Below are 26176 nucleotides of genomic sequence, written 5' to 3'. Positions count from 1 at the left end.
AAAACTTATCTAAGTGAGAAAATTGATTTTATATTAACGAAACATCACGAGAAAAGTTTCTCTCTCTCTCTCTCTCTCTCTCTCTCTCTTTTTTTTTTTTATAATACCTTCATCCCTATATTTCTTTTCACATAAAATCTTCGTATAACATCTAATCGTTTTAATTATACGAATGACGATATTAGCTTGCAATAATATGCTATCGTAAAAATACATTTTCCATTTAGTAAAAATGAAAGCGTACGTGTTTTGTCAGATAAAAGATTATAAGGTATAAGCGAGCATACGCTTGTCTCGTATCTCTCACGAAGCTTGGACTTTATCTGTAACATAAATACCAAGAGAGAAATATGTCTCGTCCGGACGTGCTATCGCGAGAGGAATACTCTCCAATTACGATATCTCCTTTTCACGTTCACCTGCGTACTCGCGGATAGCTCGTAAGGTAGGCGCAAGCAGTAGAGCGGAAGCACGAGAGAGGAGCCATTTACTTCCCGATCGAGAGAAGAGTTTACCTCTGAACGTAGGAATGCGCTCGTAAGTTTTCTACCAAGTATCCGGTTCGTATTTATTTATTCCAAGATAATGTGTATTCGTAAGATAACATGTTCGGAATTTTTCGGGAGAATTCGATTTTACATGTTATACTAAGTGTATATATATATATATATATATATATATATATTTATTTCCGATCGATCGATCAATTTCATTTATTTGCAATTTCCTGTTACTGTATCGATGATAATAATAATCTCTTCTTTCAATCTTTCTTTCGGATTTAGATTTATTGGTTTGAAAGATACAAAATTGAATTTTATTACAGGATTATATAAATAAGTGTACATTCAATCGGTCATAATTTTGTATTATTATTATACTTGGAAATATTTGATCAATTTTCTTCTCTTTATCAACGAATTAAATTGATATTTTCTTTTCAAACGCTTTGGTTATTATTAATTTATAGTGTAACAAAACAAGGATCGTACTTTTGAATGTATTGCGAAAATATTGTACGAGGAATATCAGTTTAAGAAGAAAAGATTAATTGGACGTTAAGGTAGTTTTGTTAATCTTATTAAAGAGATTGTCCTTTCTTGATACGAGTTTGTACCAGTCTAGTCGGACGTTTCATAATCGTTATGCATCTCGACTCAATATTCATCGATATAGAAGCATACGATCAGAAAGCCGGAAAATCGAGTCATTCCTCATACGGCTTTCATAAAAATCAAAACCATCGACATTTCTTTTTATAGATCAGTCTCTTCTTCTTGTTTTTTTTTCTTTATATCTGGCGTTAAAATTTATCGCTTCTAATATCTTGTTATGATATTTGAAAAATTAAAGATATGAATAAATTATTCGTATATTAAATATATAATATATAATCGAGTAATAATTATCAAATAATAAATTATATATATATATATATATATATATATATATTCATTATTTGATAACATTAATAAACTATTTATTTATCATAAATAATTTTTTATAAATGAACTCGACCGTATATTTCTTATAAATTATTTATAACGGATATATTATTCGTAGATTCTAATGAGTCAAGAAAATGAAGGGAAGGTTTCCTACGAGTATGTCGTCGTGAATTGGTAACCATACTTTTCGCGCTATTTGCAAGCTAATAGGTAAACGTTTTATCAACTTTGAAATCCCGATTCGTGTAATGCCACGTCGTACCATTTCCGTCGTGGTAATTAATTCTCATTATTCGTATCGAATATCCGTACCACTTTCGATAGCCAAGATCATCGAGGACGATAAGAATGGCGATATTTATGTCGCAAGGCGAAGAGTTCGTTCCTTTCTCGCGGTTCGTTTAAGGTTTCGCCCTTCCACCGTATGAAATTCTTTCGTACGATATTTCGACGAAGGGAAAATGAACGTATCGCGTTTGCTGCTCTCACCTTTTATGCTTTTATCTATAAAAATAAAGAAAGAGAGAAAGAGAGAGAGAGAGAGAGAGAGAGAGAGAGATACCATAGAGTAAAGGATTTTCTCAGAAGAACGAGATCCTTCCTGGTTCTTAAGATAAACTTTTGCATTCTTTCAAAACGTAATCGAGTGAATCGAAGAAACTAAAGACACCAGTAACAGAGAGCATTAAACCGGTAGCTTTCTCGACCCGTATTTTCTACCCTCTGAATCAGAATTACAAGGCGATCATCCTCCAGGCGAATAGAATTCAACGATATTTCTTTTCTCATGATACATTTTTCATCCTTATCTGTTTTCATTATATAATTAATTTATTCCAATAATTCAGCCATATAAGGAGTACTTATTACTTTTTCTTTTTTTTTTCTTCCTTGCTTCTTTTTTCTTTTTTTTTTTTTTTTTATTTTTAATCCAATCCGTCGATCATTTATCAAAATTTTACGATTTAAATATCATCGATTTAGAAAAGAGAATACGCTTATCGTTCATATGGTTTTAAGATTTGAATTATGAAACGAGTTGGTTTTTTCTTCTTTTCTTCTTTTTTTTTTTTTTTCTTTTTTCTTCTTTTTCCTTTTTTTGTTTATATGCGTCAGGATATAACTTACGTTATCTATTCATATAAAAAAAAATATCTCCCGTTAACGCATTCCAACTTAGAAGAAGGATTTGCGTTTGAGGAAGCCAGAGAAACGGATGTTTCATGGTCGAGCTAGATTATTTATCTCTATGAGTCTTTACAAACTTGCTTTTAGTTTTCGATTTGAAATGGAGCTGTGTGCACACGCACGATATTGTTTTAAAAACTCGTGATTCGGAAAATAGAAAAGGAAGTTGTGCGATAGAAAGAGAGAAAGAGTAGAGAATGAGAGATGACGCTGGTGGACCAAGCGAGATTCGCTTCGCTTACGGAAGGCGTTTCACGATTTCGTGCTGACCGTTCGTGGCCAGAGGTCAGAGTTCAAATTCAACCAGACGAGATAACAACTACGACGTCGATAAATCGTCGCTACGAAGAACGCCGAACGTACATTATACGCTTATTTCTTTTTCTCCTCTCTTTATCTCTCTCTCTCTCTCTCTCTCTCTCTCTCTCGTTCTATTTGTTCGCTACTTTTTATTCCTTTATTCGTTTCCGTTATTTTTCGATTATCCGATTGAAACTCGAAGCGACTACGGGAACTATTGGAGGAATTAATTTTATAACTTTCCATATCTATCTATGGGAAAAACTTTCGATAAAATAATGCAAAAGTTCGGATTATATTTGTTTAAAAACAAATAAATCTTCTTTAACCGAGATCGATATAAAAGATTGAAAATATCTAAATAGTTCGTTTAGTTTCTCGTTTTAATTTTTTAATTTAAAGAAATATTTCGAAAATAGTCATATAAAATTTCATACTGCGAGGGAAGACCGTGTCGACTGGGCCAAGTTTTATATTTTTTCTCACAGTTCTCTTCCTCATTCATTTTCTTTTCTCTCTCTCTCTCTCTCTCTCACACTCTCTCGTTTTCTTTTCTTATTCTCTAGCGTTCTCTCGTAACGGACATTCTACATCATTTCGTTTGAAAATAAATGAAAGGAAACGGAGAGCAGAAGGACTAAGAACCGTCGGATACGTCCGATCCTTTATCGTTATTACCCTTCAACCGACTTAAAGGGCTATAAACGACAACATATGGCACCCACATGGACGCGAGAGCAACGTCTTGACAAAGGGATCCTGCAGGACTTTGTCGCGACATGCAAACCAACGGGTGTATCTTTATCCTTTCTTATTTTTCTCTTCATTGTCCACTTCTCGCCATAAGAAGATAACAATAGGACGGTAATGACTAAGTATTTTATCTTCATGTTTTATTACTCTTCTTTTTCTTCTTTTTCCTCCTCCTCCTTCTCTTCTTCTTCTTCTTCTTCTTATATTTTTCTTTTTTTTTTTCTTCTTCTTTTTCTTCTTTCGCCATTTTAACTTCTTCTAATAAAACTCGAAAGAAGCGCTGTCGAGAGAAGAAAAATAAATTAATAAATAAATAAATAAAAAAAAAAAAAAAAAAAAAAAAAAAAAAACAAGAAAAAAAAAAGAAAAAAAAGCAGTGGAATAAATAATAATAAAATAAAATAACAAGATAAAGATGACATAAGGAAATTTTTTTTGAATTTATTATTTGATCGAGATCATTCGGATATTACGACGTGTCATTGAAATAAACAAATTATTTTCTCTAACGACAGAACGAGAATCTTTTTGAAGTCCTTGCGTCAGGATTATCGAAAGATTTCGTAAGCATAGACGGACGTATGTTACCGTTTAACCCGATTAACTTGCACGGTGCACGTGATTAATCGCGATCCATAATAAGTCGTTGCATCAGCTTCAACAGGAATACGTTGCGACATAATAAGTCCTCGGAAGTGGATTACATAAATTCGAATAATTATTTCACACGAAATCTATCCTTATTAGTATCCTAGACTTTCGTAATAACGAACTAAACTAATCATGTTCGTTCATTCGTTCGTTCGTTCTTTCATTCGTTCTTAGAACACGAGGGTTTTGGAAAATCATTGAGTTTCATTCCTTTTTTCCCTTGGGTAAACTCGTTCGTCGCCTTACTTACAACTTGTTAGTTACACGAGTATCGTTTACCTACATATAAATTATAGTAGACATCGTATCTATCATTTTCTTTTCATTCAGTCTTCTCGTAAGAGAAAATCATTGGCTTTCATAATTTTATTATAATTTTAATAGGGAAGCCTTTATTTTTCCTGCATATGAAAATAAGTAAATAAGTAAATAAGAAAGAAAAAAAAAAAAGAAAAAAAGAAAAAAGAAAAGAAAAAGAAAAAAAAATGAAAATTAACATTCAGGCGACGTATTTTTTTCAACTTTTTGGATTATCCCATTTGGAATGTCCCCTTTTCTTCCTCTTCTCCCTTCTTCTTCCTCCCTTCCTCCCTTACCTTTCTCATGCACCGAAGCAGGTTGTCTTCAATCTTCTTACTTTGCAAATTGAACGGTCGGTACATACTATCGTCCACGTTGACTCGTATCCTATGAAATGCAAAACACGTTAGGAAGTCTGAAAAAAATAAGAAGCAATTAGCCGTAAATCAAAATCGCGCTACCGAGATAGCGGACTTCGTAGTTAATATAAAGTAGCTTCTATCCACTGAAACTCGTACCACCAACGGCGTTTTGTTCGAATTTACGCTTTACCAAGATATCGTCGTCTTGGCTGTCCTCGTCCTCGTCCTCGGCCTCGGCCTATTCCTCCAAGAGATCTTGCCCTGGAGCCTTCGTTATTACTCCCAACGAGCGATCTTCCTTTCTACGTTAAATCTCTTCAAAAAGTATCGTTGGAAAACTTCTCTCGTCTTAGGTTTTTTATTTTTTATTTTTCTTCTATTCTTTTTTTTTCTTACCTCTTTTTTTTTCGTTCCTTTTGTTTTGTATTTTTTCAATGAGGATTATTATCTTGTAGAATTAAAGAGAAGTGATCCAATGAAAGGAGTCGTTTGGAATGATAAAATAAAAGTATAAAAAAAAGAAAAAAAAAGGTCTGATGATTTTGAAAGTTAGACATTTAGATTCAAAAGGTTATAATAAAATTTTATCATATCAAATCGTATTTATTTCGCACAAGTTAAATAATTAACTTTGATTAATGCGTCTCTGTCAAGTCCATTGATTCATTGATCTTCGTCGCTCGATATCTCATGTTGCGTGTTACAACGACGGGAACCAATGTTTAAAGTTGTACATAAGATTTTACTGTGTTCCCGTCAAAATCTCAAAAAATGAAAGCGAGTAAGCCGATAACCATACGATTAATATCAATGATCTTTCTTGATCGAGCTTGTAATGTTAATTTAGTGTTAGAATGTTTTTTTCATCTCTTCTTTTAACATCTACTTAACTATTACCTACTACATATTTTTTAATTATAGCTAAATTGTTTCGATAATCATTGAACCGTTTATTTCTCATGCATCTTGTTTTAGATTTGTTCGGCTATGCGCATGATTATCAGATCATTTTATATATATATATATATATATATATATATATATATATATATAAAAGAAGAAAAAAAAAATATTCAAAACTCAGTAGCACCTTGCAATTAACTTAAGTCTTCTGATTGCCAATACCGGTTAGCTTACGAAATAAACTCGTCGGTTTGCGGGCGAATGACATAGGAACGATTTGGAAATCGAGTTGGAATCACAGAATAGAAAATCGCTTCTAAAACGTATATGTCGATTTAATTCTTTTCAAACAGGATTTTATCAGGAACCTTTCACTATGCCTTTCCTTTCGTACGCGCTCACCGGCTCGAAATATTTTACAGACGATTTCGCGACGATCGACGTTTCAAACGAATAGATCTCGAGGCCTCGATTCTTCTCGTAGATCTGAAAATATCTTGGAATCTTCTAGACGAGGCTAGTGAACGAACGTGAATCGTAAAGGCGCGAGAGCGAGCCGCGAAGAATAGCGCATTCTGGTAAACAACAACCGGTTCCTATTTACGGTTATCTTCGTGAATACGAGCGAGCAAAGCTTGTTGGTTCGCCTCGCGGTGGTCGATAAACTGCCACTAGGTCTCTACGCTTTAAGATAATTCTCTATGAATAAAATCAAGCGTAGTTATGACGCTTAGCGACGAGAGTAGAAATCTGCTCTTAAGATGCTAATATACGCCGAGAATAAAATTGAGAAACGTTTCTCTGACCCTTCTCTCAGTGACTGACGACTTTACTAATTTTGCTTTCTCTCTCTCTCTCTCTCTCTCTCTCTCTCTCGTATTTTTTTTTTGTTGCTTTTTATTATTTCTTCTTATTTTTTTTTACTCTTCTTCTTTTATTTATTTATTTATTTATTTATTTTTTTTTAATATTTTCTTGATATCTATTTCATTCGTTTAGGTCAATCGAATAGAATATTCGAAATCGATAAGTAAACGCTTCTCGAAGAACAGATAAGTGAACGTTATAATCGTACACCTGACACTCGTAAATTTAAAGCCTTCACTATCTTTCCTCTCGGTATGATAGAACTTAACTCTAATCTTATTCATATCGATTTCGCTACGAGACATGGCATGAATTAATTAACAATATTTTCTTGTCGCAATATAGAAGACCAGACTGGACCGTTAGTCAATCTTTTAAGTATCCTCCATATCGGAGTCTCGATATATTCATCGAGATTATATATATTTAAAAATCAAATTTTTATTCTAATAATGTTGAACGTATAATAAAGTACGATATTTCAATTTAATTTACTATGGTTTTGTCGTTAGACAGCGATTTCTCGAAGATTTGTGGAATATGGAAATTCGAAAATGAAATTAAAAATTATATATATATATATATATATATATATATATATATATACATATATATACATATATGTAGATATATATGTAAATAATTTACAATTACCATTTTAGCGATATAAACTCGATTAATACTTCCGTATATAAAACAAAATAAAACAAATGGTTAACTAATCGTACAAACGAGATATCGTATCTATTAGTAACTAATATTTCTTTTTCTTCCTCCTACTCCTTCTATTCCTCCTCCTCCTCTTCCTCCTCCTCCTCCTCCTCTTCTTCTTCGTTCTTTCATTGTAATATTTAAATTCGTCTATGCGCCATGTAGATAATGAATTCAAGGCGTTTCTTCTTCCTACGCGTCGAACATTAACGAAGGGTACCTGTCGAGCTCTTGAAATCCACTTCGATTTATTTCCGTCTCTTATTTTTCCAACGATAGGTGTGATGCTATTACAGTTACTTCAAGGACTTCGAGATAGCACAAGCACTTTCTAAGTTGCGCCGCGACATGTACAACGACTATAAGCGAAGTAAGAAGGAAAGAAAGAGATATACACACACATATACACACACATATACACACACATACACACACAGAGAGAGAGAGAGAGAGAGGAGAGAGAGAGAGAGAGAGAGAGAGAGAGAGAGAGAGAGAGAGAGATTGGACCCGTCTCTTCTCATTCCCTCACAACGAATACGCTCGTATAATTTTCCTTCGAGAATATCGAGCCGTTCTCGGTTTACCTCTCTTTCTTTTCTCACTCGTAACTTTGGATTTAGAGTTTAACTTAGGTACTTTATCGCTTGGTTGAACAAAATTCATGACTTTCCGCGATCAACATGACACTCGTATATAATTTTCTTTCTTTCTTCTTTCTTTCTTTTTTTCTTTTTTTTCTTCTTCTTCAGAATCGGGATGATTCCATTGTAAAAAAAAAAAAGGGTAAATAAAAAAAAAAAGGACCTGGACGATTTTTTTTTTTTGTAGAAGCAGCACCACCAGCATCCTACTTGACCCTATAAATTTGTACGAATTTGTTGAATAGATAGGAACGATGTAGAATTGTTAGGAATGTATAGTCGGGAAACGCAAACGATTCGATAATTTTACATTGCGCTTTATAATGGACCCAGTACGTTTTTGCATTTACCTCATCTATATCAAAGGGCCATCGTTAGTTACTCCCTACAAAGGAGATTGCATCGGAACAATTCCGTCGATATAGGTGCCTACCTGTCCGTGGTAACTCTTCGCTCGGCAACTTCCTCCTCTTCCTCCTCTTACCTTTTTACCTTTCTACGAAATTACATAAAAAATTTTCTCTCAAAGCAACCTCGTCAAAGAGCTTTTTTTCTTGGCTTGTTCTCGTGGCTCGTAGAGAGTCCATCGATCGTTTCAATATTTCAAACGATAGTTCGAACCGATCTTTTGTATATTTGGAAAATGTGAACATGGATCGATTAAAGATCGATAATATTTCAAAATAAATGAATTCTCATTAACAAATTGAAATTAATTTCTTTCTACATCGTGATTATAACTTTTCGTTAAGAATCAAATCTAAAATATTTGATCTTACGTTTTCATTGTAACGACGGATCAGATTAAAATACGATACATGATCGAAGAGCTGGCAAACAACAGGACCTAGAACTACGAAAGGGAGACTACGAAACGGAGCTGGATAGACTGCAAGGAAGGTGGTGCAATGTCTGCAACTGACCCACTTTAGCTTGGCACGCCGTGTTGTATATATCGGTGAAGAAACGACGGAATGCTACCAATGCTACGGGGACTTTCACTCGGAAGGCACGTTCCTGTGTACCAAAGAGAGAGAGAGAGAGAGAGAGAGAGAGAGAGAGAGAGAGAGAGAGAGAGAGAGAGAGAGAGAGAAAGAGAATGGGAGAGAGGGAGAGACCGGGATCGGTATGGCGATCGATTGTTTTCAAAAGGTCGCCGCCCGGTCCTCCATTAGCGGCTTCCCATTAGGTCTCTCTCCTTCATAAAAGGCGCAAAAGGTCATAACGTCGACGACGTCGCCATCATAATTTCTAAAGTGACGCTGACGCGTCATTACGTTACTCGTGATAAATACCTACAATCTTCCGCACCGATTGATTAGCCGTAAGAGTAACATCGTGGAATGCGGACTTAGACTGGGCGAAATCGAGAGGATCACGCATTGAATACCGATCGATGAACCTCGATATTTTAACCTCTCTCTCTCTCTCTCTCTCTCTCTCTGTCTCTCTCTCTGTCTCTCTCTCTCTCTTTAAAGAGAAACCGAACGTCTTCGGTTTAAGTGATTATCGTGATTTTAAAACGTCGTAGATTATATTGTTGACTCTTTAATTTAATTCGTAGTGTCGATGATCGATTTGAAATTTTTTTTTCTTTTTCTTTCTTTCTTTCTTTCTTTTTTTGTTTTTTTTTCTTTTTTTTCTTTTTCAAAGATCGAGTTTACTTTCAAATCACGAAACGATACTTACCTCGAGTTATGTTCTCCAGTGGAAAAGATCGACCGTTTAGGCGAGCACAAGAGTTACACTTTCGATCTCTCCTTCCCAATGCTTCGCTCGTACTTGTTACATTTTTTAGAGCCGTAAAAAGTGCTCGCTCGGCGTGAAAACGTCCGGTCGTTGCTTTTAGGACATTAGATCGTCGTTGTCTTGCTTGCTCTTATCGAATCCAAAGCGTGGCTGGCGCCGAGTGCGGCAGTTAAACTTAACTAACGACTCCATTAAAGTATCCGCGCCAGGCCGTGCGAAATTCATGATCGTTTCAAGCGTGAACGAAACGACTCGAATAGGCCGAGCATCGTCGTCGTCGTCGAACTCGAAGATCGGTTTCCTGCTAGCCTTAACGAGCTTCGAATTCTTCGTGATTAAATTCTTTCGTATTTTTTCATTTTTGCAGACGCACACTTTCCAGATAGTACGTGTGTTTTTTGTCTGTTTTTTTTTATTTTTTTTCTTTCTTTGCTTCTTCTTCTTCTTCTTTCTCCTTTCAGTAATTACATTAAAGAAGGTTCTTGGAACAACATTAATTAACGTTTATTTATGAATGATAAAATGAATCATTAAATACGACGTATTCTTGAAAGTCGATTGGTTATTTGGAAATTTTTTATATAAATATTTTTCTGTGTAAATATTTTTATTTAAAATTATCTGATAAACGAAAGAAATGTATTTCGTTGTAAGAACGAGAACAAGTAGTTTCGCAAATCGTACAGAAATACGTAGAGTCCTTTAAAAGAGCCAGAAGAAAGTGACCTCAGAGGTTATATGGTAGTACCTTATCACGTAACTGGTATCTGTTGTAAGAAGAGATGCTCTCCGGTTAATCTACATCGTCCAGGAAGAGAATCGGTGCTAGGCCAGGTTCTCTATACCGTGTGTATACAACAGAAGTTTAAAGTCTCTCCGTTCGTTCGATGACCCGCCATGGCCGGCTTCTTCGCCAACATGTCCTCGTGCCGGGATTCCTCGAGTTCTTCGTGTAATATAGAAGTCGAAGAACGCTCTTGCTCGGCGTTATTCAGGAAGAGTCCTTAGCATCGTAGATAAACCGCATTTACCGCCAGTAACGAAGTCCATACGTTATGTCTCTCTTTCTTTCTACTTTTCTATTCGGATTCTACACGAGTACATATCATTCTTTATCTCTCTCTCTCTCTCTCTCTCTCTCGCTCTCTCTTTTGCTCTTTTCCCTTGATAGGAAGAAAGAGAGAGAGAGAGAGAGAGAGAGAGAAAGAAAGACGTCCATTTGCATGAACGAACCTCTAACGCTCGTTTATGATCGGACAAGGCGAAACGTGTCATGATATCCGGGATAGAAACGACTCGGTTTAATCCTCGTGAATTTCTTCCCTCTGCGAAATACATACATTCGTGTACAAGCGCTGGTTCAACGTCGAAAACAGATATATTCCACGATGTATCTTAATACTACCTTTCTCGATGGTGGTGTACCCCTTTTATGTTTCTACCTGGAGGAGAAGGTAATAATGCTGCCTTTGATCTCTCGAGTGTGTTAAAGTAGTTGCTGCCGTGTTTCAACGCGTAATTTTAATCGTAGGTATATCCAATTCTACGACATCGCCATCAGCATCTATCGCGAGTTATATCGGCGATTGTTATATCGGTTAATACGTTTTATTTTCTCCTCCAAAAGAAAAGTAAAAAAAGAAAAAAAAAAAAAAGGAAAAAGAAATGGAAAAGATAACAAGACCGTAGGGGAAATTTCTTTTGGAATCTTTCTTTCTTTTTTCTTTTTTCCTTTTTCTTTTTCTTTTTTTTTTATCATCGTCAAATGACGTTTCGATTTATGAAACATCGAGATATATTGCTGAAGATACGTTTTTTTTTATTCGATTACAAACGATGATCGATCAAGATAATTCTGATGGCAAAAACAAGCAACGTTAAAAGATAAAGATAGTCAAGGAGGAAAAATATATTCTCGCGATACATATCGCTTATTATTATTCTTCGAATTCGTCCAATTAGCAGGAAAGAGTCTCGATGCTGCATCGATGCGCGCTAATGGATCGAGAAACGCCGAGCACGAACCGCGAGTAAGGGAAATCGCCATGGCGTTCCTGGATTTCTTTGGCGAATTTCCAAATGCGCCGAACAAGCCGAACCGAGGGACCGGAGGAAAAGTTGCGTTTACCTAAGGTTTCGATCCTATTTCCGTACCAGGTCGGTGACCTCCTCCTCTCTCTCTCTCTCTCTCTCTCCCTCTCTCTCTCATCTTTTCTCTCTCTCATCCCTCTTTTCGCTTATCGTTTCTCTCTCTCTCTCTCTCTCTCTCTCTCTCTCTCTCTTGTGCACCGTTTGTCCAGTTTCTTTCTTCTTTTCTTCACTCGGCAAACTCACCCCTCTCTTCCCATCTCCTTTCTCTTTCTGCGTTTCAAACTACTCTACACTCCTCCTCCGTTCTCTCTCTCTCTCTCTCTCTCTCTCTCTCATTCTCTCTCTCTCTCTCTTTCTCTCTCATTCCTTTCTCTACCATCTCTCAACAGGCACGGTTTGTCCAGCCTCGACAAACCTTTCAACGTTTCGTCCCGCATCGTACTCCTGTCAGGCCTCCCGTAATTGAGACGACTTTATAGCTCGAACTGATATCCGCAAAGAGAATCAGCCAACACTTTGAACGTTCTACGGCAGTTGCTTACCGAATGTCACGCGCTTTTAACGTTCGTTGAAAGATTTCTCGGTGCATAAACTTACGCTCTTCTCGATAACGATCGTGTGACGGTAAAATGTAAACGAAAACGTTAAAGGAATTTTTTTCTTACGGGAGAGATTGGAGTTGGGTCGGGGTGGTGGCTATGGCGGTGGGCGAGGGAGGGGGCGGGGGAAGTGCGGCGATCGTGTATAACGATTTTAAGAAAATTTCTAGAGAAAGTAGTCCGTAACGAGTATAAGTCAGACGTCGTAGTAACGACGATATTGCGTCGATCGATCTAGATCGATCTCGTACTAGATCGTTCGACGATAAAAGATGAAAACAAGAAAAAAAGAAAAAGGAAGAAGTACAGGACGGCTACTCCCTGTAAACACCATTATATATATGTGTAAGGCTTAGTTTCGCATCGGGGCACAGACGACGAACGTCCGCATCGCGATAATCATCGATATTTTCTCTTCCGCATACCGATTTCGCGGCTGGACGTGACCCGGTGGGCAGAAATTGCGGCGTGCGGTCGATACCCGATACGATAATGGGCAACGACGCGAAGAGAAATTTCTGAACGCTCGGCCCTCCGCTCTACGTGCTTCGCGAACTTTCTGCGCTAATCTTGCCGAGCCGGGGACCGATTTTACGAGCTCAAAGTCTTGCTATAAAATTCCGATCGGCCAATAACTCTTGAATTTCATTGAAATCGCTTTTCGAATCGGTTTGAATTTTCGTCCCCATAAAGATTAAATAACCGAAATAATAAGGCAATTTTTACAATCGAATAATTTTATTTACATTAAATACTATCGAAATGAAAATTAATATTCTCTTAGAAGAATTAAAAAGCAAAAATTAAACTTATTATATATGTTATAAAATATACAAAACGTGCCCGAGTCCTATTGACGTTTTCGAACGTTTTGATGAATGTATGCGTTCGATTGCGGATGAAAAAAAAAAATAAAATAAAAAAACAAATAACATAAGTAAATATGTGCTGCTCGTGGCAAGATGCTGGGCCAAGGAGTTTTAAAGGTGTCACGATATCGTAAACGTAAGAGGATAAGTGTAATGCGATTATAGCGCGAAGCTTTTGAAAAGGAATACGGATAAGTCCAGGGTAATCCATCGATGACGCCAAAAAATGAGATTGGAATTTGGCTCTAACAGGATAAAAAAAAAAAAAAAAAAAAAAAAAAGAAAACTAATAGTAATCTAATATAAATTTTATATATGTACGTACGTAAGTGCAAATAATTATAGTTAGTACATACTTCGTTCGTTTAACAAATTTAAAGGAATAGTCATTTTCTAATAGGTGTTTTTAATTTTTTTTACAAAGAAAAAAGGTACTCTCGTTCGTTTAATTATCGAGTTCCATCCTACTTGAAGTAAGTACCAGTCCACTGAGATATATCTACTTCCAACTGAGATTCAAAGGTTAAAGTGCAAATTGACGTAGCTCGTTGTGTCATCGGTAGATTGATCTTGCATTCTCAAAGGAACAAGAGAGAGAGAGAGAGAAAGAGACGGACAGACAGTCAGAAAGAGAGAGAGAGAGAGAGAGAGAGAGAGAGAGAAAATTTACAGTGGCATGCACACTCAGTTCCAAAGGGATTATACATCGTCGCGTGTCCTCTTGCAATGTCCTTCAAGAATTCACCCCTCGTTCTCTTCTGTTTATTCTGCACTTTAACGAAGCTTCTACGATTCTTCTTCGGGCTAACTCGTACAACGAAAAGAAGAGAGGCTATGTTTTTCTCTCTCTCTCTCTCTCTCTCTCTCTCTCTCTGTCTTTCTTCGTTTTTCTCTTTCTTCCTCTTTGCTTCTTATTGTCGACGTCGCGTCATCCTGTCCCTTTTCGTTTTGCTCGCGCGTCGTAAGATCCTTCGGGACTGTGAGAGGACACGAGCCCCAACCGCGTGTTCTCCGAGAGCAGTATCAATATTGGCGACTTCTCGGAACATCTTTCCAGAGTTCTCACCACGTAAATCGACAAATACCTTTTACACTACCGAAATACGCGCGTGATACGAATACGAATTTTCACGCTCTTATATTCGAGCTCTTTTAAAATAATCGAATAGAACGATGGTAATAATTATAACAATGTCAAAATGTTCTGCTTGATTATCGATCAGTCGTTGTAATCAATTAACAAAATTTTAATGTTTTTTTTTTTTAAAGAAAATCGTTGTGTTATAAAAGTACATATTTCTCTTTCTTTCTCTCTCTCTCTCTCTCTCTCTCTCTCTCTCTCTCTCTCTTCGTACTTTCTAAGATATTTAAGAGAAAAAAGAAAAAAAAAGAAAAAAAAAGAAAAGAAAAATAAAAAGTCTGACAATAATTATCAATGGAAAAGCTTTAATCCGTGTTCTTGTAATTTCTCAATAATTATTAACATTTTCTTTCGAATTCAAATGAAATTTTCTATAATTGCTTTTAACGATACGACGGAAAGTTTAAACTATTTAAATCGCGGAAATATTAGCTATAAAACAGTCTGAAAGGTTTTAAACGAGCGAAAGGAGAGAGCGCGCTTAGCTTAACTGTTCTTCATGGAATATATTATTATTTATATAATGAATGTATATCTTTCTAAAAAAAAATAACAAAACTAGAACATGAATATCTCATACATTCAAATGATTTGAGTTCTTGTACGAGATAACAAAAAGGTAAATATACTATCTATCGTTGGACATCGTATTATTGGATTCATCGTATGACGGAATGCTTTCGTTAATGAGATTTTCTAAGCGCTAACCTTTAATTTTAACTAATGATAGGGTGGTTTGAGATCGTAAGCGACATAATTACATGGATGACCTTAAAACCGTTTACGAGGCTGTCGTTCTCGATGCTGTAAAAAGAAAAAAGAAAAAAGAAAAAAAGAAAAAAAAAAAAAAAAAGATCTCCTACGTGATTTCGTTCGTTTAGCATAGCTGGCATTTAGAACAGCCGTTACACACCCACCTTTTCTACAACGCAACGCGACGACCACCTCGTCCTCGACGTCCTGCGATTGTCCGCCTACGGGCACGTGATTATCGTCATAACTATACCTCTACCTACTTAATTATAAAATATCTAATCGAAGGATGCACGAAGCCTTTTCTTTTTCTTTCTTGTCTCTGTGACCGATTGTAGAATGGAAATAGAAGCTATTAATAATAAAAAGATCGTTAAATACGAGGCTGTATCATTGGTGTAACATCCTTCGCGAACAGTACTTACGAGCTAACACTTAAACCAAGTCGGCGCATTTACGATTCATAAAACGAAGCGTATATACGTCAAATATCGTGCTGAGTATTTCTCGTCTAACGTAATATGTTGTTTGATCGTGTATCATTTCAAAGGATGAACAAGGTACCTAACAGCCGTTAAACCAGTGCGGTTCACGTGACCGCTAGACCGATCGTGAACTCACAATGTTCATTTTCTACTTTACGGACGTACAACTCTCGACGTACTAAGAATCGCATCATGGAAGATTAATGAATGGCAAAAATTATACTAGAATAGGAAATATTGAGAAAAGTGTCGTGCTTTGTCTTTCGTAAAAATAATTATACTTGATCGGAATGTGTGTCGTTGGTTAATGTCGAACGATTCTCAGGAACGATTCAAAAGAGATAAAAAGAGAGAGAGAGAGAGAGAGAGAAAAGCTTTTCTCCACGTAAGCGAGAAAAGTTTTCAATCGGAAAAGAGTCAAGAGACTGTAAAACCAATCGGCTAACCAATCGGCTAACACTATTTGCGGAGAAACGTCGTCGTTGACGTGCTATCTATCAACGTCTCACCATCGAGAGGTCGTTCTTTTGCCTTCCCGGGGATGACCTTAATGTCGTGAGAAAGAGGCGTGGACCATAACCACGAAGAAAGTCTAATCGTTGTATAGTTATAAGGAGAAAGGTCGCTTAGGTCCGAGTAGGCTATCGGTACGTTTGTTTACTCTTTAAAACTGATCGGCTTCTCGTCTACTACTTAGATCTATAGAATTTCTATGGCGGTTTCTCTATTCGTACAGAGAAACCTACTGGTATACCGGTTGTTCATACAGCCCGTACGTTGCGTACTTCTTCCAAGTAAGACCGCCGACGACGAACTCGCATGCGAATGAGCCTTCCTATACCATAAGGGGCGTCGAAGAGACGACTAGCCGGCCCCAATGGGTCCCCTTTTCTTCGGGATATCTCGTCTTGGAATACCGTACGGTTCCTTCTTGCGACTTGCCGCTTCCGAGGAAGCCACCTTTTCTTCTTTGACTCAGGCTCTTCGAGTACTTCACGCGATGCCCCCATCTAAGACCTTACCGCTCGTTCTCTCGTTTCTAGTTAACTACGGTTTCGAAGAAATTCACGAGTGGGATGATACACGCCGTAAAATGTCGTATATTTTTGTCAAAACTTAATATCGCTTCACTCCGAACGTAATATAAAATATTTTTTTTTTCTTTCTTTCTTTCTTTTTTTTTTTTTTCTTTCGTCTTTTCTTACGTCGTTCCTTTCGTCAAAAACCGGTCGTTTAGAATAATTTAAGAAACTTTTATAAATATTATTAATGGTTATCTATGATCAGGATTATTTTTATGAGAATAATATTTTTATATTATTTTTTCGAGAAGGATTCAGGTTTTAATGTTAACTCGATGTAAAGGAAAAAAAGAAAAAAAAAAGAAAAAAAAAAAAAAGAAAGAAAAAAAATAAAAAGCTTATGAAAGAGAAGAGAGGCATCGGTGGTTTCGGCGAACGCACGCGAAGGTGACGATCGTCGAGGTGGGAACCTTCGAGGAATCTCTAATAAACACTCGCATTGTATGCTAATTCATAAATATGCTCCGTGTACGGCGCAACCTCGTGCACGAAGCAGCTGCACCGAGAATACTCTTCGCAAGTCGTACGCGTGCGTTTCCTCTTCGACCAATCGAGGAATCGCCTTGCTTCGACTCGCTTTACCTTTCCTCGCCTCGCCTCACATTGCCTCGCCTCGAGACTTCTACTTGCTTATATTATGACGAGCTTCGCATAAGAATACGACCTAAGCGTGATTAATGTATGTATTTCACTTTACGGCTTGTTTTGTTAAACGTTCGACGTTCTTCTATGACGAACGAAGAGGTTACTTCTTTTTCTTTTCTTTTTTTTTTTTTTTTTCTTTTAAATAAGAAAAAAAAAGCAACAACAACAAAAGAACAAAAAAGAAAAGTAAAAATATTTGCTAATTAATCAATATATAATAACGATAAGGGATATAATTGAATTTAACAAATTTTTCTCCTTTCGAAATATTGTTCATAGTTGAAAAAGATCCGCGTGCGTATAATTATTTTATAAAGTAAAGTTTTCTCGAGAAAGAAGTCGAGTGAGATTCGAGAGAAAGCGTTAAAGTTTTCAGGAAAGAGGAGAAAAAATAAAGCGAAAAAAGAAAAAGAAAAAAAGAAAGAAAGGAACGACGACGAGGTTGTACGAAAAAGAACTTTAACGTAGAATCGAGGAGCATCTTTTCGTCGTAAAGAGAAGGACGAGGACTAACAGAGAAATTCAATTCCCCGCGAATTTAATAACGACTAGTCGATCGGATTTATATCGTCACCTCGGTTCTTTATTTATCGATAAAATTAAAAGGCGCCGTCTAGTTTTATCTTTCTATTTTCTTTTCCTTCTTCCTCCTCGGCTATTTCGTCCATCACCACTCTCACCGAATTACTAAACAGACTTTAGAGAAAAATAAGTAGCTTGAAAGATTTTCAAGTACCTATGTTCCTTTTTGTTTCCCTCAATTTTTTTTTCCCTTTTCTTTCTCTTTTTCTTTTTTTTTTTTTCCTTTCCTCTTATCTCTCCTTCGCTAGTTAGACACGTCAGATCGGTGGACGTGAAAGAAAAAAAAAAAAAAAAAGAAAAAAAACCAAAAAAAAAAAAAACAAGAAAAAAGATAGAGGGTAATTCATTTAGAATCGCGTCAATGGCAACGTAAGAACAAGGAGAGCGCGTGCGCAAGACGCCCACGATCCTTCGAGAAATCAGGTCGAACGGATTAAGCCGATCGCGAGAGAACGTGTTTATCCCTTTTGCATTGGCAAATATCCTTGTGTTTTGCACCTACGCTCTTTAATCTTACCGTCCATTGGATTGAACAAGCCGGTCAAAGAGAATTATACATTCCACTCGCGATTTCTTAAGAGATCAAGCGCATATCATCCAACGAACGATACCGAAGCAAGTCGTTTTCTATACGATGTATTACCATATTATATATGCCAAAGTGTCTTAATGCCTTCTATATCATCTATAATGTTTATGTGAATTACTTATGAGGTGATTTGCTTGCCTTTAAATGAGGCTGTCCAAGTAATACTACCTAATTCACAAATACGTATTAAAGGGAACGATTTTTTACTCATTAATTACTTTTTTTTTTTTTTCTTTTTTTTTTTTCTTTCTCTTAAAAATATCTTATTATCTAATTAATTTAATATACACGAATTATTTCGAAAATTTTCTAATAATATTGTCATTGATTTTTAACAATTTTTAATCATATACGATATCTAATTATAATTATACTTTAAATTCTTTAAAATATTCAATCGATCAAATTGAATGCGACGAACTGTTAGATTTCAACTTTAAAAATTTTACTACATTGTTATCCAAGAAAATTAAAAAATAATCACGAAAGGATGTGATAGAAATAAAAAAAAAAAAACAAAAAAAAAACAAAAAAAAACAAAAAAAAAGAAGAGAGAGAGAGAGAGAGAGACAGACAGACAGACAGAGAGAGAGATAAAGAGAGAGAGAGAGAGAGAGAGACAGACAGACAGAGAGAGAGAGAGATAAAGAGAGAGAGAGAGAGAGAGAGAGAGATATGAAGAACGATTAGATCGAGTTGGTGTTGCGTCATTTCGGTGCAAACGAAGCCTAAAGCGTTAGTTCGAGCCACGTCGAGATTTACTCTTGTCGTCCGGGTTCTTTACACCTTTAGGAAATCACGATTTAGAACGGTTGCGAAAAGCGAAGGCGGTACAAGTCAGCGCAGTGAGTCGACTCGCGCGCGCCAAGCGAAAGGTAACTCTAAAGGGAGAGGGTAGCTGTAGTACTATGTAGCACGTTACATACACTATCGCATTACTGCTTGCGAGTCGATTCTATTTTCTTCGTGATTATTTTTATCCTTTCTAGAAATATAATTAAAAAAAAGAAAAAAGAACAAGAAGAAGAAGAAGAAAAAAAAGCGAGAGAAAAAAAATTATATTAAGTTACTTTTCCAAGAACATTGATTTGTTCCTTCGTACATGTAAGAACATTTTATCTTGTCTCGTTATACTTATTAATAAATTTTCTATAACGAATCCATTAAAATTAATCCATATTTTTCAAACAATTTCTCAAATGATTGTTGATCGGAAAAATTCATAATATTATTTTTTTCACACGAAAAAATCATCCATTATCATACATTTTACTTATTAACTATTTTTATATTTTACATTTATATATATTTATCAAGATAAAATCAAATATATGTAGAGTTTCCAAAGATCGAAAGAGATATTGATTTTAACGATTCGAGATCCGTTCAGAGAAAAGTCTAGTTAAAATATCGTTCACAGATATAGATCGTCTTGACGAAGGGCAAGTATACGTTGGCGAACGAACGAAGATAACGGGTCACGTCTCGATAAGGTGCGGTTACGAGAATGAAGGGAGTGAACGTATGTGTACAGGAAAGGGTACGTCGCGTTGGGAGATAGGCCGGTGCTAATTGCAATTTATGTCTCATTGCAGTTGGCATCGGTACGAGGCGACAAAGAGCATGACGAAGCCGCAGCAACCAAACATTACTACGTATATACATAGATATCTTTTAAACGTAAAAATCTCTGAAGATTTCTCTCTGAGTACTTCGTCAAGGACATTGTTATCATTCTACAATTTCTACGATCGAGACTTCCCCGATCTCATTTATGATTTGTTTGTATATGGTTTCGCATAAAAAAAAAAAAAAAGAAGAAGAAGAGAAAAATGATAATAAAGATTTGATCGAGATAACACACCTGTTTATCAACAATTGTAAAATCTTTAACGATGAAAGATTCTTCCGAATATTTTGACGCTATCTAAAACTTTTCGAAAGTCGCCCTTTACCAAGGTGATTTTTGGTATCGGCAACTCTTAGTCACCGGTAGCCAGGATATCGAGATAAGATGGGGATTAAGAGCATCCGAGCTTCGAGTACTGTTGTTCGAAGAAGAGAGAAGAAGAGAATGGAGAAACGTAAGAACGGCGGATAGGAGAGCGTTCTACGAGTGCCGCACGTTGAGCGGCATCACGAAGAGACAATGAAAAGAAAAGGAACGCGGAGTTCTTGTTAGGTCGAGCTATTATCGTTAATTAAATAGCGCCTTCGCTATCTGTGCTCACGTCTCGCGACCGTGCGCGAGGCATTAAACCCGTATGACACCGTAAAGACCTTAAAGTCGCTACTCGTTATCTAGTGGGAAGAAAGATAGAAAGAGAGAGAAATAGATAGATAGATAGATAAATAGATAGAGAGAGAGAGAGAGAGAGAGAGAGAGAGAGAATGACTTATGGATACTTCTCGTGCCTATTCGTACTGAAGAAATCCAGAATCGATTCGGGAAATAAATTGATTCGAAATAGGTCCCATCGTTAAATGCTTTATTACCTTTAAATTACAATCACCAAATAGTTATGTTAATTCGTATCTCGTTAAGAACTCTTAAAGATAATATCATTTAGATTTTAGTAAATTTTGATTCAATGAGAAATACGTACTTCATCTTCTTTCATATCATTATTATCTATCTATTATCTCTCTCTCTTTCTCTCTCTCTCTCTCTCTTTCTCTCTTTCTAACTCTTAAAAATTTGTCTTCGTAATTTATCATCAATTTGTCTTCCTTAAAATGATAGAGAAATGATTAAGAAAATTTTCTGATGGAAAATAAAGCGATCAAATTGTAAGATAATAGAGGAAGCGTACGTCTAGAGCGTCAAAGTTCGTCTTGTCGTACGTGCTATGGCTCGAGTCACGATCGTTCCTAACACGATTCAGGATATTCGAGGGCAGGAGCCAAACGTGCTCTCGATTCGCTCGAGCGCCATCGAACCTCGAGCTCGTATAGATCGAACGAGTCAGATTCCGGTACTCGATCGGGGTTGTTTACGAGGAGAAGGGTTGTTCGTTGATCCTTTTCTCTTTGCGTTCCCACAAAGATCTTTGTGCCTGGACCTAGCGAGAAAGTAGCTACCGTGTTGAGAGCTACTAGAAGAGTACAACAGGAAACTGTATCGTATATGCTATGTCGTATATACAGACTCCTTTACTACTGAACTTCGCGAATAAACTTTACAACTGGATATATACAGATACATATCTTCGATACATATAATTAAATTTCATTTATTATTACAATACATCGATCCTTTGTAAATAGTATGATCAAAATTTATCGATTTATTATATTCGTCGTTTAAGAAAAATGTTTAAATATATTTATATTTCGAATTAACTTTCTTCTTGATTGAAAATCTTCGATTCCCGTAATAAAAAATGTTCCATTCTCCGAGGGAATCAATAATTTGACGTAAATTTGAAGGAACGTTTATCAAGAAAAAAAAAAAGAAAAAAACAAAAAAAAGAAGAAAGAAAAATCATTTCATCTTTAACACAAAAGTATCATTTTCAAAATAATCTACGTATATTTCCATTATTGATATCTTAATTTTATTAATATTTCATATAGCCGGATTAATAATAATATAGCAATTGAAAAAGACTTTTGGTCCGATCCAGAACGGATGGAACTACTGCGAGCGGTATTTATCGAGGCGCGACTATTCGTCGTATCCATTCGCGTTAAGACCCCATGAACAGGCTATAAGCGACGACGGCAAAGTTTACGTTTATATGCGGTTATACATGACGTTATCCTTCCAAGGGACCGGCCACACGTCACCGAATCGTGATCCTCTCGAGACCAAAGACGATGTCGCATTCTCCCCCCCCCCCTCCGCCCCCCATCAAACTTAGGATCCTCTTTTCTCTCTCTCTCTCTCTCTCTCTCTCTCTTTCTCTTTATCTTTCTCTCTCTTTCTCTCTTTCGTTCTTTACTTCGACTTCGACTTCGTGAGTTCGAACGCTTCCTGCACGCGAACCACCGATTGTAAAGTATCAAACGCTCTTCCACTCTCTTTCTACTCTGTCTTCTTCTCTTTCTCATTCTCTTTCTCCTTTCTTTTCTCTTTCGTTCAGCATTTCGTTTTCCTTGGGAGCACCGAAGACGAAGAAAAAGAAGAAGAAGAAGTAAAAGAAAAAGAAAAAGAATAAGAATAAAACAGCGAAGGCAATAACGAATGCGAATCAGATAGCGAGCCCAAGCTTCTGCGTTATGACGAGTGCCATGAATCCCGCGCGAACATCTACGGCGTTCCGACGCAAGAAGAAACTAAACGCCATGGACACGACCGTGAATCTTCTCTCCTCGGTCTCTTTTCGATCCAACGAGCAGATATTTTATACATATAGATGCACGCGCGTGTTTTTCTATCTGTGTCTGTGTATGTATGTGTTTTGCGTGTATATGCGCGTATTATTTCTTGTGTTACGTCGAGCGTTACGCTCTTCTCTTCGTCCATCCCCTCTTCTTTTATCTCCTTTTCTCTTTCATACTTTCTGCCGATCGTATTCACTTTATTGCTACTTCTTGGGAAAAGTTTTTTTAGGAATTTTGTTTCTTTTTCTTTTTCTTTTTCTTTTTCTTTCTTTTCTTTTTTTTTTCTTTCCTCTTTCTTTCTCGTACAAATGCATTCTGAAAAATATAACGAAGCGAGTTAAAGTAGAATTTCTTTGAAAAACAAAAATACGATCTAATATTACGGAATTAACATTTGCGTTCGATATTTCATTACGATACGTAAGCTGTTGCTATTGATTTTCAAAATGAATTTGATTTTCGTCAAATGTTTCACGATCCATTTCAGATATCTTTTGCCTTTCATGGAAAATAATCGATCGGTGCGTAGATTTTAAAGATGAAACCAATAATACGAGTGTTAGTAGAAAACCAAAAAAAAAAAAAAAAAGGAAAAAAAAAAAAAGAAAAACAACAAAAAAGAAAGAAAAGGAAGCACCTATGGTGTTCTCACTTCCTCATTCTTTTCTTTTTCTCTCTCTCTCTCTCTCTCTCTCCCTCTTTGAGTAAGGCCGACATCCCAATTACGCGGCAGTATTACCCACCCATCTATCTGGCAACCTACGCGCGTACGTACGAAAACCGGCCATGGGACCGTTTTCAAGTCGGCACCCAATACTCTCACCCAACTTTGCTCGCATCCAGCGATTTCGCGGCAGACCGGTTGCACCACGGCGGGTCTCTAAAAGCGCCGTAGCGCCGCTTAAACCGATGGAAAACACTTGTTAGCGCTCGCCGAGCGAATAAAGTGCTGCCTGTCCGAACTAAATGTAGATACACCTTTTATACGCGTTATCGCCAGCATCTGCAACCGCGAACGAGCTCTCTTTTCTTCTCCTCCTCCTCCTCCTTCTCCTCCTTCCTCCAACGTCTCCCATTCTCTCTCTTTTTCTCTTTCTCTTTTTCTCTCTCTCTCTCTCTCTCTCACACTCTCTTTCACATACTCTTTTTCTCTTTCTTTTCCCCCTCATACTCTCTCTCTCTCTCTCTCTCTCTCTCTCTTTTCCTCTTTCTGTGTTTTGCCGACTGTTGGTATGTACTCGGTGGTCAGTGGGTTCGTGCCTCACTAAAGGGAACATACATATATATATATATATATACATACAAGTGGATTCCACGAACAATACCACCCATATTCGTAATTCCTTCGAAACATTCGAATTTTTCTTGAATCCATTTAATTCAGTCGGAAAGGAAAGGAAAAAATGATAATACTTCTTTTTCTTTCTTTTACTTTCTTTTTTTTTTGTTTTTCTTTTTTCGAATCGAAATTATTCGTAGGAAAATCAAGTGATATATCTGAACGACATGTAAGTATCCGAAGTTGTGTTACGTGAAGAAACGAGACGAGAGACTAGGCGAAAAGGATACTAATTGATACCACGAGCGTTAATTATGCCACGAAGCGAGACAATGTCGTTCGTCGTACAGTCTGTCGCGTGCTCGTGGCCCGCTAATAACAGGTAGTCGATGCTTTGCTCGAGCAGAAGCGCTACAGGTGTCTGCAAAAGTATTACGTCGATGGCTCGTTGCACGGTGTCCCGACTCGCACTCAGCGCGCCGAGTCATCGATTAAAGAATCAAAGGTCACGACGGACGTAATCAATCCCATGGCGAATGGTTCGATCGTCCGATCAAGAATTTGCCTTCCATCGATCGTCTACCACTATATATATACATAATATATATATATATATATATATATATATATATATATATATAAATATATATATAGTATGTATATATGTATATAAAATACATACATATACATATGTATGTACGTATATAAATAAATATAAATAGATATAAAATATACCTGTGTGTTTGTGTATGTGTGGTATACGTGTATATCTACTTGGTCATTCATTTTTAATATTATTGAAAAATGATGACAATTATAAGTCGATTTACATTCCAATGATTTTTCGAAGAGCGAGAAGGCGGAAAGAAATCGGTTAGCAACAAAGTTTCTTCTTTCGTCTCCTCGGTAATAAATGCGTGCCATTATCTCCTCTAACCATCCTCGCCAAACCGCAAAGTGTTCTCTCTCTCTCTCTCTCTCTTTTTCTGTTTCTTCTCTCTATGATTTATAAACGATGGAGTAAAGCAGAATATAATGAACTTTCTCGCTAGCTGGTAAAAAGAAAGAGAAAAGAAAAGGGACGACTACGTAGATAGAAAAGAACGTGTAACGATGTACGTCAAGAGATTTTGTTTACATCAGAAATAAAAGTCTCCCTCTTTCTCTGTCCCGTTTCGTGATGTACGTAGTATCTTGTCTTTTCCTCTACCACCTCCTCCTCCTCCTTATTCTCTTCCATTGACGACAACGACGAGAATTCGTTGTAAAAGATCGAACGACAGACGTAGTTTCTCTTTCGTTTTCTTATTCTTACGTTCCGTCTTCTCGCAGAAATCTCAAGGCGGCGCCATCTTAAATCACGACACCGACCGTGCCAGGAAGGAAAAAAAGAAGGACGGATGAAATAGTCGTCGAGAGAAGACGAGAGATCCTTAGATGAGATATACGCGAACCCGCGTAAGAAAGTCGAAGACGCTCGACTCGAATCGTCGATCGGACAGACCGGAAGAGGGGTCCCCACCATTTTCTTCCTTTTGCTATCTCTCTCTATCTCTATCTCTCTCTCGCTCTCTCTCTCTCTCTCTCTCTGTCTTTCTTTCTTTTCTTTTCCTTTCTCTCCTTCTTGTTAGCCGCGCCGAGGCTCATAGAAAATTCTATTATTCTATTCTTATCATCGACAGTGACGCGTGCTGCCTCGTATCGACAGCCGGATACATAATGCAACGTGAGTTTCCGAGCTTGCGCGTTCGTGCACCGGATGCACCCACACCGAGCTTGCATACTGAACGGGCCGGCTCTTTAAGGTCTTTCTAGAAAACGTGCTGGCTCGCGAATGCGGTTGAACGTCCTGGCCCATCCCT

The 26176-nt window shown here is 36.9% G+C and overlaps 2 protein-coding genes and 1 long non-coding RNA gene across 19 annotated transcripts in view; 2 read left to right on the top strand and 1 right to left on the bottom strand.

Moving 5' to 3' along the window:
* The window catches only part of LOC124946845 (UPF0489 protein C5orf22 homolog), a 447955-nt gene that overhangs the window by 275051 nt on the left and 146728 nt on the right, over positions 1-26176 (top strand). The window lies entirely within an intron of this gene.
* LOC124946846 (histone H3.v1-like) overlaps positions 1-26176 on the bottom strand; it is a 233057-nt gene that overhangs the window by 187286 nt on the left and 19595 nt on the right. Inside the window, exons 2-4 of one of the 9 annotated variants that reach the window (XR_007100204.1) lie at positions 4937-5027; positions 4278-4741; positions 3766-3969 (exon numbers count right to left, since the gene is read on the bottom strand). The exons of 3 other annotated variants lie outside the window; for them this stretch is intronic. Coding sequence is in view for 1 of the 6 variants with exons in the window: in XM_047488174.1 (XP_047344130.1) it covers positions 3823-3969; positions 4937-5027 (238 nt within the window). In the remaining 5 variants the exon portion in view is untranslated. Of the gene's footprint in view, positions 1-3765; positions 3970-4277; positions 6032-23195; positions 23351-26176 lie in introns of those variants that run through there. 5 more of the 9 variants (XR_007100202.1, XR_007100195.1, XR_007100201.1 and 2 more) reach the window with 5 other exon arrangements.
* Positions 398-26176, top strand: LOC124946852. Of its 2 annotated transcripts, none has more exons than XR_007100217.1 (3): positions 398-537; positions 3503-3800; positions 25647-26176. It is a non-coding gene; the product is annotated as an uncharacterized LOC124946852 (long non-coding RNA). The 2 variants fall into 2 exon arrangements; XR_007100216.1 differs by lacking the exon at positions 398-537 and adding an exon at positions 2510-2995.

This window comes from Vespa velutina, chromosome 2, assembly GCF_912470025.1.
Source record: "Vespa velutina chromosome 2, iVesVel2.1, whole genome shotgun sequence".
Taxonomy (NCBI): domain Eukaryota; kingdom Metazoa; phylum Arthropoda; class Insecta; order Hymenoptera; family Vespidae; genus Vespa; species Vespa velutina.
This window is presented reverse-complemented; position numbering and strand designations above follow the sequence as displayed.